Genomic DNA, 19567 nt, shown 5'->3' with positions numbered 1-19567 from the left:
GTTTCACGCGCGACTCTACTCACAGTGGGCGAAAAATTTACAGACACGTCGTCGCATGCAAAGTTACCACCAAAAGTTCGACAACCCGATCTCCCTTAAGACGAAGAGGTGCGGCGCTGCCCCGCCCTACTTGCGAACAATGTCTCGACACCAGGCATACCGAAACTACGACTACGAGAACGACCTCGATGAGTTCGACGGCGGCGAAGACGATTACGAGGGAGAGGAAGAGGAAGGATTGAGCGCTGAGGACAAAGGTGCGCGAAACCCATATGCTAACGCAAAGTCGCAAGAGCTCGAGGAGCTGAGCGCCAATGAGAGATCACACAATGCTAATACTGCTTTCTCTTTGCCAGAACAAATGGAAGCGTGCACCGCTGAGATTCGCAGCATCCTCGGACCGCAAGCATCCAAGGTCACGACGGCGCAGATACAGGAAGCCCTGTGGCACTACTATTATGACGTCGACAAGTCGGTCACCTACCTCATCACCAAGTTCATCGATCCACCTGCTCCCAAGGCCGCTAAGAGCGCCCCTGTGAAGACCAAAGACCCAGGTAGGTCAGATTTTTGTTTCCCGACCTGTGCACACATCTTTGCATGCAAGAGCAGAAGAGCAGATCCCTGGCCGGCCCATGTATGTGACAACCGCTGGCTTCAGTCCATTACAGTAGCTGTCTCAAGCACTACATGTACGTACCGGTCAACATTAGCACCGAGGTTGGACTACGTCGCTGATCCGAATTACAGCAGATGTCATGGCTCCAAGACGTTCAAATCGCTCCTCTTTCGCCGACTTCTTCCACGACATGCCGTGGTTGAATACACCCCAAGATCGGCAGGCATCTTTGATCGAACCGCTGCGCCCCCGTGGAGGGTTACTCGGAGGATCAGGTGCCCAACCCAAGATGTCTAAGTTACAACTACTGGCTGCCGAACGTAAAAGAAAAGCAGAGGAACAGAAAGCCAAGAGCGCTGGCGGACCCAAGGGTGAAGTTTCACAGACTACACAAAACCTCAGCAAGCTGTCTTTAGGCTCGAAGACCAGAGGCGCGCCAGCGTCAGCATCCACAGCCACTGTTTCCCCTCCGGCTGAGGCAGCCATCACGACAGCAACCCCAACTATACCTTTGAAGAGAAAGACGAGCGATCTGGTGCAACTTGATGGCCCACCTGCCAAAGCTTCTTCCCCGAGGTCAGAGGATGTACAGATGGAAGAAGCTACTCCAGTCGAGCCAGCCGAGCCCTCTGCTTTTGCTCAAACCCTCCTAGGATCTGTGGGATCTGCTTCGCCTGCTCATGCACCACCCAGGACTTATGCTCTTCCGTATATGGCTTTTATATCATCGTCCTCCGTACTTGACGCATTCTCAGGGCCTAGTCCTGATGATGTGGTGCTTGCAGCACAAGCGAAAGGTTCGCTTTCAAGTGCTAGGAAGGCATAGCAGGACAGTTACTGACAGCCTTCATTAGCTAGCAATAAGAAGCTTGCCAACACAACCAAGAAGAAGGGCGGCGACGATAAGGTTGATCAAACTGCAGATGGGATCAAGGCCATCAAGCTCGATGATGCACCCCTGCCGAAGAGCAAAAACCTGAATGTGCTCAGCGAGTACGAGAAGAGCAAGAGCAAGAAGAGTGCAAGTTTTGTCGTTGTTGGTAAGAAAACTGGCCAAGTTGAGTGCAACACCAGTAGCTGACATGAGCAGGTCACGTTGATGCCGGAAAGAGTACTCTGATGGGAAGGCTGCTCCTTGATCTCAATGTGGTAGACCAAAGAACCATAGAGAGATACCGCAAAGAGGCGGAGCAAATGGGCAAATCGTCATTCGCGTTGGCATGGGTCCTCGATCAACGCACGGAAGAGCGCAGCCGGGGCGTTACCATCGATATTGCCACAAACAGATTTGAGACCGAGACGACGTCTTTCACTATCCTGGATGCTCCTGGCCATCGAGACTTTATTCCCAACATGATTGCAGGCGCAAGTCAGGCCGACTTTGCAATCTTGGTGGTTGATGCTTCCACGGGCTCCTTTGAATCAGGTCTCAAGGGACAGACGCGGGAACACTCCCTTTTGATAAGGAGTATGGGAGTGTCACGAGTGATTGTTGCCGTCAACAAACTAGACACTGTTGGATGGTCGCAGGAGCGGTTCGATGAGATTACACATCAAGTATCCGGGTTCATGTCGACAACCGGCTTCCAGCTAAAGAACATTAGCTTCGTGCCTGTTTCTGGTCTGAACGGCGACAACCTGGTCAACAAATCAACAGACCCAGCTTCGGGCTGGTACACGGGCGATACTCTGATTCAAGAACTCGAAAAATCGGAGCCCTTGACAAGAGCACTAGACAAGCCGCTGCGTTTAACAATCTCTGAGGTCTTCAGAACGGCCCAAAGCCCGCTCACTATTTCAGGACGGATCGATGCGGGATCGTTACAAGCAGGAGATGCGCTTCTGGTGCAGCCAAGCGGAGAGAAGGCCTACGTCAAGTCCCTGGAGCTTGACTCTGAACCAGTTGACTGGGCTGTGGCGGGACAGAATGTGGTGATACATCTGACCAATATTGACCCCATCCACGTGCGCGTCGGAGATATCGTCTGCGACCCCAAATCGCCTGTCAACTCGATCGACACCTTTACAATCAAGGCGTTGGCTTTCGACATCTTGATGCCGATGCAAGTTGATGTGCACCGCGGACGGATGTGGGCACCCGGCCAGATTGTGGAAATGCCAGCTATTTTGGACAAGGTCAAGGGTACTGTGCTCAAGAAGAAGCCAAAGATCGTCAAGCCAGCTAGTGTGGCCAGAGTAGTAGTCAAGATGAGTAACAAGGTGCCATTGGAGGCTGGGCAGAGAGTCGTCTTGAGAAGCAATGGAGAAACCATTGCCGCTGGACTACTGGAATGAGTCAAGATAGTGCATATTGGTTGTTATTAGCATTCATCTGACATTGATATCAATACGAATGAGATGTGCCCATTCTTTTTTACATGACATTATTCAGAGCAGAATCGGGATCTCATCTTAACCATGGAGGAATCTTTCTGCACAGCGTAGCAGTATAGTAATCAAACCTGGTACGTAAGAGAATATATGCAGTAGAGTCCAACAACCTCGTCACTCGAAGCGCTGGTACGCTGGTACGCGTCTCTACTCATGGGCGCCTCAGCCCGGCTCTTTCCTCTCTCTCTCTCGTGTCATTCAAAAGGGCATCATCTTTAATGAGAGTTGTCTAGGCGGAAAAATGAGCAATCAATGATGTTAGTATTCTTGTTTCATTTTTGTAACTCAGAGTTGAAGCATATATATCCTAGGCAGCTTTCGACCTTTCGGAGAAATCCATCATAATGCCATGCGCGCACATTTAAGACAGCCAGAATTGATCCTATGCTTTGCTGGTAAACAATGTAGTCACGCCCGATACAAGCCACACTAACAAAACACATGAACAACTATCAACACGATATCAATTGGTCTCGAGGTATATCAATGAAAGAAGCAACTCCGCAGTAAATAACAAAAAAATACCCGATGAACCCAATTCAAAATAAAGAAAACCGGCCCATTTTTTTATCTACCTGATCTATTCCGGCAGAGGGATGCCTTCAAACTCCGCATAACCACGTGCCAAGTTCATGTTTTCTAATAGCAGGTTAGTTTGTTTCTCATCAATGACGTATTGCGTGAGACAACTTACGTAAGCATTGTGTTGCTGCTCCCTTGAGCAGGTTGTCAATGGTGGCACAGATGACCACTCTCTTTCCCGAGCTGTGCACAGCAAAGCCACCAATTTCGACGTGGTGCTTTTGGCTGATGCCCTTAACCATGGGCGCCTCGCCAATGACCTTGACGAGCTTCTCACCAGCATATCGGTCCTGGTATATTTGTCTGATCTCTCTCGAGGTCATGGTTTGCTTGAGAGGAATGTTGATTGTGTGGTGAATACCCTGAAACCATCGAGCAACGTGGGGTGTAAAAGCCACAGGAGTTCCCAGTTGGCTGCTGATTTCCTTCTCGTGAATGTGGTCTGTCAAGCTGTATGGGATCAAGTTGTGCTCAAGAAGCTCGACGTCGTTCTTGGGCGACGGCTTAGTACCAGCGCCAGAGTAGCCACTGACACCAAAGACGCTAGGAGAGCCGCCGAGGAACTCGACCAGAGGCGCAATACCAAGCTGGGCACCAGTGGCGTAGCAACCAGGGTTGGAGATGCGGGTGGCCTGGGCAATGTCGGAACGCTTGATGAGCTCGGGAAGACCATAGGTCCACGAGTTGTCAAATCTGTAGTCGGCCGAAAGGTCAATGACCACACTGTTGTCTTCGCGCTGGCCAATCTTGGCTCTGGCCTGGTCGATTGCGTCCACGTAGGGCTTGCAGACACCGTTGGGCAGAGCCATGACCCACACGTCGATATCACCCCGCTCCTCCATCTGACCGACTTCCTCGACGCTCAAGTTCTCGTAGGTGACCTCCTTTCTGTCGTAACCCTGGAGCTTCTGTCCAGCCAACTCACGGGAAGACACGTGCTTGAGAATGAAGTTGGGGTGCTTGTTAAGGAGTGCAATCAAGGATTGACCAGTGTAACCACGGGCACCAATCAGGGCAACCCGCGACGGCACATCGTTTGACGCATGCTTCTTGCCGTATGGAGGGTTGGGGTTGGTAGTAGTGGCATATCCTCGCGATCGGCCGAAACCGCTGGAGGCGGACATGACGGCGCGGCGGGCTGAAGTAGAGAAGCCACGGGCCTGGTTGGCAATGGAACCAGAGGCAGCGTGGCTCTTCAGGTTCTGGGATGCAATCTGAGCAGCACGGTGAAGTCTAGCCTCCAAGTTGGACTCGCCCAACATGGAACGACCGTGGAGAGTAAAGTCCTTCATCAAGTCGGTAAGATCCTGGCCTTCCTCAATGCCGTACCAGAAGAGAACGTCGTTGCCTCGGAGGAGACTGCCGTCGGCCTTTTCAAAGAACCAGGTCAGGTTCTCATCATCGGCCTTGACCGTCCATACCAGGCTAGGGTACTCCTTCTTGACGGCGGCAAAGATGTTGTCGGCAACATTGGTCAACCAACCAGACTTGGTAATAGTAAGGGTGGCCAGAGTCGAGTAGGACTTGTTGGTATCGGGCTTCAGGACGACGGCAAGAGTCTTCATACCGTCATCGAAGAAAGCCTTGAAAGGTCGCTCCTTCAAGAAGTCGAGGTATCGGTCCACAGTGGCACGGGAGTCGGTGACATCACGGTCCCGGACGAGAACCTCCTTGAGCTGGTCGAGGTCCTTGAACTCATCCACGCTGGTGGCCGACAGGAGCTTGGCACCGCGACGGATCAGGGTACCAGCGCCAGAGTCTGTGAAGAGCTCCTTCTGGAGATCGGCGGGGTGAATAATAGCCACGCTGGAAGTTCTGGGAAGACCGTCCAGAAGATCCTTGATTTCCTTGATCTTGAGACGAGTGCCAAACTTGCACCACTTCTGGGACATGATGCTGTCAAATTCCTCGTCCAGGTTAATGGCAGAAATCTTCTGACCCTCGCCATCGAATAGACCACCCTTCTCACTGAGGTAGACGACCTTGAGAGGCTCAACGGCGCGGGCCAGCTCACCGGCGGCGACGTCGGCGTTGACGTTGAGGACTTGACCCTCGGGGGTCTCAGCCATGGAGGTCAGGATGGGGAGGTAGCCGTTGGAGATGGCACTCTCAATGGGCTCCGAGTTGACATCGGTGATCTTGCCAACAAACTTCCACTTTTCCTTGTCGAGGTAGTCAGCGGTGAAGACGCTGGAGGTGATGGGGCGGGCGCGGACGCCGAGCTCCTCCAACTTCTGCACCAGCTTCAGGTTCTCCTGCAGGAAGAGCTTGCGAGCGACTCCCAGCGTCTTGCCGTCGGTGATACGGATACCCTCCTCGAACTGGGGCTCAACACCAGCCTCTTCGAGGAGGCGGTTGAGCTGAGGACCAGCACCGTGGACAATGATGGGGAAAAGACCGACATGGTACAGGAAAGCCAAGCTGCTGCAGAACTCATCCAGGTGCTCAGTCAAGATGGCACCGCCAACCTTGATAACAGCAAACTTCTGCGACGAGACAGAGGAGAAGTGGCTCAGGTATTGTTGGACCTCGCGCTTCGTGCCAATGCTGTTGAGAACCTTGATGACGGCGCTTCGAATGAATCGAGAATCGTTTCCTCGACCGGACGTGTAGGGAGCAAGCTGGACACGGGCACCGTTGGCGGCGGGCACGAGGCGGGCAGCGCGAGGCGTGACCCTGCGAGCACCGGCTCGAACAGCGGCGCGGACAGCAACGCGGGACAGCATTGTTCTTGTTGGTTTGTTGTTTCTTGGGGTGGACAAACGGCGAGACGTAAGAAGCCTATGTAGTGCAAAGCCGAATTGACAAACTCACGACTTGCTTCTAGTCGCAGTTGGGCAGGCTCTGGCGTACGGAATGGGTCGTGGGCGCTCGAGTGGAAGAACCGCGGCGTAGGGTCGGCGTGTACAACGGACTGGGTTCGGAGGGGCGAGAGCTTCCCTTGCCTTCCCAAGCTCTCGAAATCAAGCAGACGACCTGTATTCAAGTAGAGAGTCAGTCAGATAAGGGACCGTCTGGTATAGATAGATATATAAGGGTTCAAAAGGACGGCTTACCTCGGGATCAATGTCAGCAATGGAGGTGTGGTGGTCAAGACGCTCCAAAGTAGATCATTGTAAATTTCAGTTTCTTGAGGGGCAGTGTGCGCGCAATTGGAACTGACCAGAGCCTGGGGAAAATTTTGGGCGCCGAAAACCGCAAGTACCCATGCAAGGTCAGAGTCAGAGCTTTTGTGCATCCCGGCTCGCCCCATTCTTAGGTAATGCATGTAATGCCTCACCAAAATTCATACTGGAGATACCTTGATCGGTTTTACATAGCTCAAATTAGTACTAGTAACACAAAATCAATGCAGCTCGACTATGGAAGAAGCAAGCAGTTCAGGTACGACACTAAAGCACATTATCTAGAGCTCTTGTCATGTCACTTATTACACCACCTGATTTACATATCGTACTTGAGGTATTATATGGTCTGAGGACTCCCACCCCTCCCGCTTGCCTCTATATGGATGTTGCGACTCGAGCTCGTCAATGGTGAACAATTTCTCCAAGAGGCCTCACCTCCTGTTCCTGTCTTTCACCTACTTTTCCAATGCAGAGAGCAAGTTCTAGATCAATAATGTCCCATGGCCCCGGGGAGGAAAAGAAAAAAAAACAGCGCATCGAGATCGGGTTGCTCCATCCGGGAACCCTTGAAATAATTACCAACCAATTTCACCATTCAGCTACCTGCCGGAGCACACCGTTGTATATTCTCGGGTTGAGAGCAATATTATATAAAACTTGGAGCTTAGCTACGGTAGTTGTAGATCTTGGTGTATTCGTATTACGAGCTGCCTCCGAGGAACCAAACACGCCACTACCTCGGAATTCCGGCCGAGTGGAATACAAGACAGATGGACACATTTGTTGTTCTATAGGCGTCAGACTATCGGGAAGGCACATGCATTGCAGTAGCTATAGCTTTTATTACGTGATTCTGCGCCAACTGGCATGGATATCCTCAATAACGTGTAGCGTGCCACTGCCGAAGAAACAAATCATTCATAGGATAGGTCCGTGTGAACGACCCAATCATGTCTTGTTGTGGGCAGTCTCGAAACTTTACAACTAACCTAGACATGGCTTGTGGCAGTAATACATTATTGAATGGTCACAGTTTTACCCAGAGTCAGAACACAGACAGTATTGTCAGTCACATGATTCATGATTTAACACGTCAAAAAGTGCCGAAAGGTATATTTCAATTAGTCGGGGAAGCGCCTTCGCCCTGCATCGTCTCTCCATCATACATACGGCAGCAACCGTTTCCATATGAACGATCTTCTCGTCGTGGAGAAGTCGCCGCGCTGGATCTCGTGGTATTCGTGCAGGCCAAAGAGAAAACAAAAAGATCAAGCCAAGCCAATGAACAATAAACTCCTCTGTTGATATCAATCCCATTCGTGGTTCGGATCATTCAAAACACTCGAATGCGCTCGTAGCCTGCGAGATTCGACTATTCATCCATATCGTTCGTCGTTCCCATGTCTCGTGTCATTTTGCTCTACTTTCTGGTTGCAACGACTGAACCCCATGTTAGTAGATTGCTCTGGAGCCATGAGAGCGGAGAGAACGTACCAGCAGGAATGACAATGACCAAAATGAGGATAATGATGCCCACAATGAGACACATGCGCATCTTCATGTCCTTCCACCACATCTGCTTGCGCACTCTGTTGGCTCCACGGCGGAAGCCTTGGGCAGAGACTGCCAGGTTGTCGGTCTTATCTTGTAAAGCGTCAAGTCGCTCGCCACGCTGAGAGACCTTGTTGATGTTCTCTCTCATGACACCAACAGTGTCATCAATTTGCTAAAACAGGGAAAGTCAGCATTGCCTCGCCCAAAATGAAAGCCAAGATCTAGTGAGCCGCAAGTCCTCAGAGGTTACGATTGTCCATGTCTGCAAAATTGGCGCTATTTCGTTTCTGTCCCGCTCATGTTGTCGGCGTCTTCGCTTTCCATAAATCGATTGGCCACGAAAAGCGAAATCAGATTAGAGACTTGATTTAGCTTTTCGCGAACAGTGGCGGCAGCGATTTTCAGATTGCGCGACTCCTTCCGTTGCCAAGATCCGCCTGACGCCAATTGTCGGTCTCCCATTGTATTGTCTTTTGTCAAGACCTTTGCATGGTTTCTTTCGATCGGCAGTCGTAATGGAACAGCGATGAGAAAATTGCGGCCGTAGTCGAAACTCGACATGACATTGATGGATTTGGCGACAAAAGTAATGATCATGACATTGTCGCCGGATGCGTAGAAAGGTTCGAGCGCTTACGGCAGACATGGCCACTTCGTAACCCCGTCGAGACAAATCGGTCGCAGATCGCAGGCTCGATCCTACTTCATGGAAAAACTTACAGCTTGAAGCGCTTGTGTTCTGGCGTTTCCGCCCTGCTGGCCAGCGCCGGCCTGCTGACCGCTGGGAATGTATGGGTCGTAAGGGGCATCGTGAGTAGCAGACATGTTGACAGCTGGTGTCTGTGGTAGTAAAACAAAATTTGATGGGATTGGCGGAGAGTGATCAGGTTGACCAAGATGGCAGAATTATGCGACGGCGACTAAATGACGTTGAATCGCAGGCAGAGATGAGCTCGTAGGCGGTATGACGCTTGTTGGTGATCGTTGGGGTTGGGTCGTAAAAAGTGTGGAATGAGGAGAGGTTGGAAGAGAGACGAGAATGGTAGAGGTAAAGTTCAACTTGGTTGTGTTTTCGGGGCCCTGCTGACCACCTGTACACTACTACGGATACACTGGACTGGACTGGTTTGGACTGGGCGCAAGGGAAGGGACCTGACGTTGGGCGCTGTCTTGGTGCTGGCGCTTGTGCTTGGTTTTTGCTGGAGCTGGGGGGAGAACCGGGCGGGATCCTCAACTGTCCGTGCTTTTACCACACTACAGTTGCCCTGGTGAAACGCTTGAGAGACGAGGAAGCCTTTTTAGCAGTCTCAATGAATAATGTAGGTACCTGAACCGTCGACGGACAAGGGGCTGTGAGAAGGGGGGTTCGGACGGATGACACTATTTGTGGTGGCACTGTAGCACGAATACGTACTATGAGTAATGTAGGTAGCGCCTAAATGGCAGTGATGCACGGGAGGCTTGCTTTGTCGGGGTCTCTTCTCTTGACGAAAAAAAGGTCAATACGCAATGGGGATTGTGATTCTCTTCTATTCAAGCCCCGGGGAAACCATCTGGTGGTAACAAAGGCGTCGACATCATCTTGTTACAATAATAGCTTATGCACTGACGTCCAGGCTCAGCTGAGAACAAATATCGCTGCCTACGATACGGTAAATAATCCAAGGCCAACTGGAACGTCCGCGCAATCCGACAAAATAGGCGCCTCATCAGCCTCGAGCTTTCGTAGTCCTCGCCGTGGCAGTGCTACGGATCTTGTTGCCCTCAGGGACTGGGGTGTCATCATGACCAAGGATCTGGCCAACGTCGATTGGAAGGAATTGGGTCCAAGCTACAATGGATTCCTTGTTTGACCTTGTTTGGATTAACTTGTGATAAACAAATCGTCTATGGCTTGCTTGGCTTTGGCCACCGCCATCCATCGCCACGTTTCCTGGCCTTTGCCTCCACGCATTGATAATCTATCCGGCATTTCTCAACATGTCCAGACAGAGATGCTCGTTGCAGACTTTTGCTATCGGCTTGTAGTTTTCGCAGGATTGGTTTGCTCTCAGCGATGAGTGCCAAGCTTGTGGTCAATGCTTGTCGGCCGTCAAAGCTGTTGCAGCTCCGTTTCAGCACAGAACGAAATGGGCTCGTTTAAATGGTTCGGCTTCCGCCGCCGCCTCAAAACTCTCTGTTCAAGTGGTAGCATGGCAGATATGAACCAGACCCCTCCTGAGACACATCTTTGAGTGGGTAGGTTGCACTCTGGCCCTGACCTTGACTTTTTGGTGTCAACCCTATCATAAAAAAACAGAGAAGAAGAAAAAAGTAATTCAGCACCAGCTATCGATTATCGTTGCGTTGTCGGGTTGCATGTGCGGATGCGCCAGCCAAATATCAGCCAAATCAGCATTTCTCTGAGATCCAAGGTGTGCTCCGTTGCAGGTGAGAGCAGTAAGCACAGGCCGGACGATCCTAAATCAAATATTGCCGACATTACGAGGTCACGTGAAAGACTGAGAATAAGATGCCAGCTTTGTTTTGTTCGCATCCGAAGTCTCAAAATAAATGCATGGACCCCCCGTTTTTGTAATCGTGGGGTTTAATGTTTCTTGGATCTGCTGCACATAACAGTTAGCTATAGATATCGTGGTTATGTGCCTGCTTCTACTCTCTACTTTCAGCGGCTAATTAACTCACTACCATCTTTGTCGATCATCATGGCTGTCAGAAAGCATTTGTAACCTATCATTTCTATACGTCACGAATAATTAAGCAAACCAATCCACTTTATTTTTTCCCGAGTGGGAGTTCGAGCCAATGAAGTCAATTTTTGACTTAAGCGTTGGCCAGATCGCAGAGGCCAAACTCGTCTTGATGCACTCTCCATCTACATTTCCCTCGTGTGGTGGGTGCATGTAGGTAACGTTTTTTTGCAGTTATACATGTATGCGCCTTTAATTTTGCTGCCTACATGATACATGTGTACCAATGGTACATTTGTATATAGTAATGTAATGCCTGCACATTTCACACTCACACCACCTACACGGTACAACACCTGCCCTTTTCTTCCATCCAGCTTTCCCCGCTTTCGAGAGTGATAATAATAATTGATTGATTCCCTCGTTTCCGTCACAAGCTAATAAGCCAAGGTAGGTGGTGCTGATGCATGGCTCAACATGGTTTCCGACATTTTCTGTGTCTCTTGCCGTTACCCAAAGAGACTTGCAATTAGTAGTCGCATGGCATATAACAAACTTTGCGCGCGCATGAAAATGATAGGCTCGTCGTTCTTCAAGGCCATGCATGAGGAAAGGCGACAACTAGGTGCTCGAGACCGTGGACATCAACAGCATGACAAGAAGCAGAGTTCTGTGAAATTCGTACTTGCAAACAAACGACCAACTTCCAATCAACTCCCCCCCCCCCCCCCCCCCCCCTCTGGTAGGCGGTAGACAGCAGAAAGACATAGGCGGGAAGTCTTGGCCTCGTGTCTGTCCTATTTCGTCATTATTTGGGGTAGGAGTTCCGGGTTGCCAACCATCTCCTTCCCATCAATGCCTGTCAAGTTAAACCCGTGGCTCCGACTTCAGTCAGCCCAAGTGTCGGTGGGTTGCTCGACTCGCTACCCGCGTTGACGGAACTTGCAGTTTGGCATGCCTCCTACCTTCTTATAGGCTGCAACCTACATTGAACCCTACCATGCAGTTCACTAGGTCCCGCCGGGTGGCTTCCCAGCTACTGAAATCTTACTGACTTCGCTGACACACATGGGAAAGTGTCTGCCGTCATGTCATTCATCATGTAGGCAAGTAGCCTTGCCCGCATTCTTTCTGGGTTCCCATCGTACATTGCATGCGACGTTTACCAAAAGCTTTCCCATTTTCCATCCCAACGCTCCTCAATCGTGTCATTTGAAGCTTTGAAAACCACGCGAGTAAATCCTCTTCTTCCTCCACTTTGGTCATAAATGGTATGCTTGCGGGTACAGCCGTTCGAGGAAGACGATCTGGAGTCGCCACTTACTCCCACGTCTATACTGTCTGCTCCTCAGCCGCCCTATAGTGGACGGATACTGCGGGAGCAAAAAGCAATTCAGGCACGCGGATGCTTATGCTTCTCCGTTTGCGCTGGGACACAATAGAAGAGTCTAATCAATCGTCGCTACTCAGCTCCAGCTTCAGCTTGGATTATCCCATTTATTCTCTTTCAAAACTAGCCCGTGCCTTTCTTGTTTTCTCGGTTTGATGTCTCTCCTCTGTTCGCATCGCTTGTTACCCGGGAACCTGTCGCCATCATGTGGGTATCATGGCATACGACACTTACAACGGCTGTGTTGATATCGGCGCGCTGCCGCCCCGTCATAGCCGCATACGACTTGGATATCACTTCGTCAGGTATGAAAAGTCCTTGGATCTTTGCGGAGCTACAAGAACTGATTTTATACAATCAGATTCCATAAAGAGCGTGTCCAAGCAAATGGCAGCCGATCTAATAGCATTCTACACCGGTGATGAACCTGGACAAACTCCAGGCCTTCTCCCACAGCCTTACTACTGTTAGCAATCCATGACAATGATTATCATAATGGTTAACTAAGTGATATGTAGGGTGGGAGGCCGGTGCTTTTTTAGGGTCATTAGTCGACTACTGGTACTATACAGGAGACACGACCTACAACCAGTTGACGACAGACGGGCTTTTATTCCAGGTTGGCCCGTATGACGACTACATGCCTCCAAACCAGACTCTGACGGAAGGAAATGATGATCAAGGTTTCTGGGGCATGGCCGTCATGTCGGCGGCAGAATACAAATTCCCGGATCCACCAGAGGACAAACCGCAATGGCTAGCACTCGCCCAAGCCGTCTTTAATACGCAGGCCGCCAGATGGGATACTCAGTATTGCGAGGGAGGCCTACGATGGCAAATTTTCCAATGGAACAATGGATACAACTACAAAAACTCCATTTCGCAGGGGTGTTTCTTCAATCTTGCTGCTAGATTGGCCTTGTATACGGGGAACAGCTCATATGCTGACTGGGCTGTCAAGACGTGGGACTGGATGGTGCAAGTCGAATTCTTGGATCAAGACTACCGTGTCTTTGATGGTGCGCATATTGAAACGAACTGCACACAGATTATTCCCTACCAATTTTCTTACAATGCAGGGTCATTTCTGCTTGGGGCTGCAGCCATGTACGCCTTTGCAGACGAAAAGGGATTGTCTAGTGATCGAGACATGTGGCACGAAAGAGTCGACGGGCTTTTGAACGGAACCGATGTTTTCTTCTTCAGCGACGAAAATGGCAGTCCACCGGTCATGATTGAAATTGCCTGCGAGGGTGTTGAGCTTTGCAACCTGGACGAGCAATCTTTCAAGGCCTATCTCAGTCGATGGATGGCGGCCACGACAAAATGGGCACCTTGGACGTACGACCGTATCAAGTCACTCCTGGCGAGCTCGGCAGAAGCTGCCGCCAAGCAATGTACGGGCGGCGACAATGGTCGAATGTGTGGGCTGAAGTGGGCAAACAACTCGGGAGCGTGGGATGGGACGACTGGAGTGGGCCCGCAGATGGCTGCCATGGAGGTAGTTCTTGCCAACATGATCCAAGAGGCTGAGAGTCCCGTCACAAACGCAACTGGCGGGACCAGTGCTGGTGATCCTTCGAGTGGCGGATCTGATATAGGGCGTACTGACCCTTTGGGCTCAATCGTCTTTGCCCCGGTGACAGCAGGCGATAAAGCTGGCGCCGTTCTTTGTACCATCATCATTGGCTCTGGGGTACTGACAGCCATTGTATTCATGCTTACGGACGAGAAAAAGTCGACCACGGAAAACTGGGACAACTTGAAATCATCTCTTGCTAAGGGCGCCAGCGCTGGAGTATTGGTAAAGGCTGACAAGCGCACGGCGACTGATGAAAAGGGAAAAAGCATAGCAAGGAGTGATTCAGATACCAGCGGTGGGATTGCGCCCATAATGACAGCCGCATGCCGTCCACGCCCAGAGCAATATCCAGCGAGACCCACGAGGCCCCCAAGGTATACACAGAGACCACGGCCGCCGATTGTGGTTCCTGAGACTCCCGGCTCTTTGAGTCATCGAGAACCTCTTTCCCCGGATATAGCCAGGAGGAAACGACAGTCTCTAAAGAAGAAGAGGCGACCCATTATCTGAGAAAAGTTACATAGATGGCTCATTCGCGATAGCCAATGGCACCATCAGAAATGCGGCGCGCGTCGTACACTGTCTCTGGCTCGAGATGTCGCTTTAGTTTTGAGTACCATATTCCCATTAGAAAGTGGCACCACAAGCTCAAGAGTATGCCATTAGCTAGAGCAAAAGGGTCGCCCCACTGATGGTTATACAAGACCACGAGGGGATCGTATCCACCACAGACAGTCTGAGAAGCAATGATTGTTACGTACCGAAAGTTATTAACATGCCACATTTTTGACCAAGAGTCCAGACTCTGCAGATCATTTTAGGCGTTCACAATTGTTTCTGAATTAAATTCGTGGCGGGCAAGGCTTGAACTCCTTACACAAAGTACAAAATACCACGATCCTCAAAAAGTATACTATTACTGCTTTGAATGCGAGTATAGAATTCCATGATCTGACAACATTCCGAGAGTCCCCACCAAGGATGCACATAATCAGTAACGCCACTGTGAGATTCGCTTCTCTAGCGTAAAACAGACGCCTGTCGCGTCGGTTCTCGGATGCGGCCAACAACATGATGATCTGACAACTTATGTAAGTAATCAACGACATCTCGCATTCACCTACATTTATCAGTTATGGACATTTTTCCGGCACTATCACAAGGTCACGACTCGAGGACGCGGGACATCTTCTCCCGCCGCTATCGAAGAGCCAGAATCGAAAGAGTCATGTAGAGTGGTTGTAGAAGATCGGCACGAGCCACATTCAGATTTAAAGTTTCCGCGGCTTGTAACGGAGAAATCCACTATGCTCAAAGGATGCAAAGGAATGCGCACTCGTTCTCCAGAAATGAGACCAACCCATCCGGAAATGAACATTTGCTAGCGAGGAACTGACTTGTGTGGTGGCCAATATGGGGGAGAGAGAAAACTACTACCGCTTGACGAAAATCAGACTAGGGGCCAAACAATCGGCTTTTCAAAGATTCCTGGAAAACAGACAAGCGCGGGTTTTAAACAAACGGCCGTACAATGCAATACATGGTAGAAGTTGTTCTGGGTGTAAATAAAGCGAGCGAACGTAAGTTTAGGGATTTGATATGGCTGATTTATATCCAAAGAAATAACAAGCTGCTAAGTTTCCCCCCAAATATGGAATAGAAAAAAAAAAGATCAAACACCACCAGCCAAAAGGAGGGTTTTCCAATTTTCCTTCCCAAATCCAGCCTGCCTCCCCATCCATAACTTTGACCAAAGAGATAGAAAAAGAAGAAGTAGAAATCATGTACAGATTCAAAGCAATCCTCCCTGTTTCCCACGTGGTGAAGAAAGATTACACGTCCCTCGTCCCCCCTTTGCTAGATTAGGTAGACTAGGCCAACACTAGAGGGAGAAGGGGAAAAAACACATTCGTCAGTGCGGCTGGGATTCTTCTGTCCACCGTTCGGACCCTCCCCCAGTGACATCAGCGGTCTTGCTGATTTCCCTTGCCTCGCGGCTCTCTCGTCTTTTGTAAAGTGATTGTTTTTTGGGGTGGGGTTTTTTGTAGTGTGTGTATTCTTTTTTACAAGATTGGCGTTTTGCTGTTTTTTATGGTGGGTTGCCTCCGTTGTTTTGCCAGCACAAAAAGATATCATGAAAAAGATATTGTCATCTTGTTTCCTTCTTCTTCTTGTTGCGTTTAGCATCCGGGGCAGGCTTGTTTGCTGCGAACTTCAATCTCGGGCAGAGCCACGACGGGCTCGGCTACGGGCTCGGGAGTCCTCTCGACAATGGTGTCGGCCGTGACTGGCGACTTGCAACCGGGGCAGGCTTGCGGGAGAGCAAAGGCCAGAGATGCCATGGAGGCGACGGTAAAGAGCGAGACAAGAGACAGCTTCATGGTGAAAGTTTTTGTGGATGTGTATGACTTGTGTGTCTTTGGTATAATGTAGTAGTAGAGATGGAACGGACTTGAAACGAAGTTGTTCAGGGCGGTAGTATAGTAGAGATATAAGACAGTTCAGAGTGTTTGTTGCGTTGTTGGAATGATCAGCGAGATGTTTCTGTAGATCAGGCCCGAGGTAGGGAAAGCCAACAGACTTATATGCACCGTCGGGTTCCTACGTACGTACTACCAATACGCAAAGGATCTCCTATCCGCCATGTGTCAACCGGTCGCTCGAAATAATCGTTAGCAGTTGTACCTAGTCTAGTGACGATGGGAGGATTTTCGTGGATTCTGACCCCTGTTCAGCTACGGTCAGGCAGCTCATACTACTATGGTATTGCCAAGGTACACAGGAGTAGTGCGATGTCCCTAATCAGGAAACCCCTGCGTTGCACCGGTCTGCGGGCCGGGCGGCGCTGCTTACCATACAATGGGTACGTAGTGATCGTGTAGTAGCATGTAGGAGGTAGGTAGTAGGTTGGGTAGGTAGTCGGTTGGAACTTGGCTCATGTAGCATTTTACTTTCAGACTTTGGACCCAGCCAGACCATTCGCCATACTGGTCCCCGGATCCTCTCGGACGAAGGAGAGAAGAAAGAGTCAAGTGTCAATCAAGCCATGTTCCTAACTGTTGCGTTTGATTCAGAGAAGTCGCCTTCGCCTCGCTTCCTGACCCACTCTGTTTCCGATGCTAAGAGTTTGGCCATGCTGACGGCGGAACGCTTCAAGAGAGACAATGCCCCAGTGACCGAGAATATAAATATACATATATCGTCGCAACAACAACCAATCAGGGCAAGTGGAGGCCCCCTGGAGAGAGCTGCCACCGAATCCTTCGCGACTGTGGCTGTTGGATGCAAAGCTATAGAACAATGCAACCGAAATTGATGTAGCGCAAAATCGTGTTTAAGAAAAAAAAAAAAAAGGTCTTGGGTTGTCAACTGCTCGGACTCCAGGGGTCTCCAGTCTCTCATCTCCCCACTATTCTAAAGCTGGAAAACTAGTGTCCAAGCCTAGATCGCGGTCGTGCCAATACTACACTAACCTAGGTCAATCTGTTATAATGTGGCCCCTTTCGATGCCACTTGTACGAATGCGACCATGGCTGTTAGCGGGCAGGATCAGCAAAGCCCCCCAAGAGTTGGGCTTTGTGCACATAACTTGATATGCGGCCAGCGTGTTTGGCTGCAAGAGGAGACAGCTTGCAGGTCTGCAATGTCTGTCTGTTTGTCTGTCCGTCTGTCAGCTCTGCGTGAATCGTCATGACCCGCCGGCAAGTCATGCGGTCCGAAGGGTGAACGAATACATCTCGGCAGGTCGCGATATGCAGGATTCGTCAAATCCTCAATCATATCATTTGACATCGTATAATCTATACACGCTACCCATCCCAGCAGTCTGGGTACTCGAGTCTCGTCAGGTTACAGCAGCTTACCTTACCGCTGAAGAGTGCCTAACCTGATGGATGCCCTGTATGCCCTGTATGCAATGTCGGCAGCGGGACCGCGGAGGCGCAGCATCTAATAACCTTGCCGGCCAATCAGCACCGGGTCCATGTACCGACGACATGGTTCGTCCTCCCCCGGGACGACCTCATAGGGCTGCCTAAGGCTCGCCGACCATGTTCATTTCTCTTCCCTTTCTTGTCGCTCGTCTGCACCGTTGCTTACACACAAGCTGCGGCTTTCTTTGCCATCCCAAATAGGGGTACTCCCGTCAGATTTTGTAACGTCTTGGATTTTGACATGGGCATTACAGAACCACTTGGCTCGGATCGCTTGTCGCCGCTGCACTCCTCTCTGCTTGCGGCCCTGGCCCATTTCAGTGACTAAATGTAACTCTGCAGGGCCCCATAGGCATTCAGTGGGGGGCCGTAAGACAACCACCCGACGAGCACATAGGCATATCTGGTCCGAAGGATGCGGTCGTCTGAAATGATTGAAATTTTTCGGACCAAAAACAGATGCATTCAATGGTCTGTGCTCTTTTCTTTGCGTTGCCAAAGCCGTCATCCAGAAGCCGTGCTGATGCCGAGAACATAGAGTCTAGACAAGAAAGGAAACGTATGACGAGATGAAGCTGACCGCTCGTTGAGTCACTCTTGGCTCTCAAAATGCTGATCTCATCGACGTCGTGGGCAAAAATGTTGCTGTCAAGCATAGACTTGGTCAGATATGAACAGCCACTTCAGCGGTGTGACCTCGGCGTTGTTGCAAGGTAATTGGACTTCATCGAGACTTGGCGTATTAGACCTCGAGGTCAAGCTGAAGACAATTCCTGGTTTATTTGCATGGCAGTAGCCATATGTTGAGTGCGCATGTGATATCAACAAAAGCAATCGGGTTGTACAAGCTGCCGATATTGAACTCTGACTGTGGATTTGGCCACGGCTGCTTGGAAAAGCAGTCGCCGTTCTACTTTCGACAAGAAGCAAAGCGACCTGCGCAAGGGGACGCCACAGGGAACCGCGAATAATCCGATCTGTCACTCGACGACAGAATCAGTACCCGATTTGAAAATAGAGCTCTTGGAATCAACGGCGACGAGGTTACCATGTTGGGTCACGTACTGTGGCGGATCATACGTGAGCAGGAGCACATGTATCGTCGCTGACTTTTCCTCTTCAAGTCCACTCACCTACGACCTGTCCACGCAATTCTTGCACAAATTGATACTATGATGTCAGTAGTAATGTATCCTGGGAAGCAACTATGTAGTCCAAGGAAGAGCTTGGTGTTCCAGATGTTTCAAGAAACTTTTCATGCAAGCTCATTGACGGGGGCTTATGCGTCAGAATTATCACCTCGCAAAATGATTCGTCGCACCGGCAGATGACGTTGAGGCTGAACCGCGCCACCACGTGAAAGAGAGAAATGTAAAGCCCTTGTTCTCCCTGCATTCACCCAGTGCTATGCATGTCAGCATCAAATTTCAGGGACCGCAGGATTATAGGCCTGTCCCGCCATTCTGATCGTTTATGGTTGCCGCCTGACTGCCTACCCGCGTCAGCCTCTGGACATCAGCGGGCATAAGCGGAATATAAGTCCGCGTGGGCGGGCGGTGTGCCGGCCCGGAGCCGAAGAGACAATTCATCGGAGGACTTTTCATGGCAATAGCTTCATGCTTGTTGAACTGGATTTTAATAGAAATATTGAAAGCATAAGAAATTCTTAGAAGGAAAAAGAGGGGAAAAAAAAAAAAAA

The 19567-nt window shown here is 50.3% G+C and overlaps 5 protein-coding genes across 5 annotated transcripts; 2 read left to right on the top strand and 3 right to left on the bottom strand.

Moving 5' to 3' along the window:
* Positions 1–139: 139 nt before the first annotated feature.
* PFICI_10136 (uncharacterized protein) lies at positions 140–2914 on the top strand (the record flags this gene model as incomplete). Its single annotated transcript, XM_007838717.1, has 5 exons — positions 140–257; positions 357–557; positions 754–1416; positions 1474–1659; positions 1710–2914. 5 exons carry the CDS (start codon positions 140–142, stop codon positions 2912–2914), a joined length of 2373 nt encoding a protein of 790 aa, XP_007836908.1.
* A 676-nt stretch (positions 2915–3590) lies between these two features.
* Positions 3591–6318, bottom strand: PFICI_10135 (Protein arg-6; the record flags this gene model as incomplete). Its single annotated transcript, XM_007838716.1, has 2 exons — positions 3591–3649; positions 3705–6318. 2 exons carry the CDS (start codon positions 6316–6318, stop codon positions 3591–3593), a joined length of 2673 nt encoding a protein of 890 aa, XP_007836907.1.
* Positions 6319–8140: 1822 nt separating this feature from the next.
* On the bottom strand, positions 8141–8422 carry PFICI_10134 (uncharacterized protein; the record flags this gene model as incomplete). Its single annotated transcript, XM_007838715.1, has 2 exons — positions 8141–8160; positions 8215–8422. 2 exons carry the CDS (start codon positions 8420–8422, stop codon positions 8141–8143), a joined length of 228 nt encoding a protein of 75 aa, XP_007836906.1.
* A 4137-nt stretch (positions 8423–12559) lies between these two features.
* PFICI_10133 (uncharacterized protein) lies at positions 12560–14446 on the top strand (the record flags this gene model as incomplete). Its single annotated transcript, XM_007838714.1, has 3 exons — positions 12560–12659; positions 12716–12820; positions 12873–14446. 3 exons carry the CDS (start codon positions 12560–12562, stop codon positions 14444–14446), a joined length of 1779 nt encoding a protein of 592 aa, XP_007836905.1.
* Positions 14447–16116: 1670 nt separating this feature from the next.
* On the bottom strand, positions 16117–16317 carry PFICI_10132 (uncharacterized protein; the record flags this gene model as incomplete). The annotated part of the gene is made up of 1 exon (XM_007838713.1): positions 16117–16317. The coding sequence occupies one exon, from the start codon at positions 16315–16317 to the stop codon at positions 16117–16119; it is 201 nt and encodes a 66-aa protein (XP_007836904.1).
* Positions 16318–19567: the final 3250 nt, after the last annotated feature.

This window comes from Pestalotiopsis fici, assembly GCF_000516985.1.
Source record: "Pestalotiopsis fici W106-1 unplaced genomic scaffold PFICI_Scf_7, whole genome shotgun sequence".
NCBI lineage: Eukaryota > Fungi > Ascomycota > Sordariomycetes > Amphisphaeriales > Sporocadaceae > Pestalotiopsis > Pestalotiopsis fici.
This window is presented reverse-complemented; position numbering and strand designations above follow the sequence as displayed.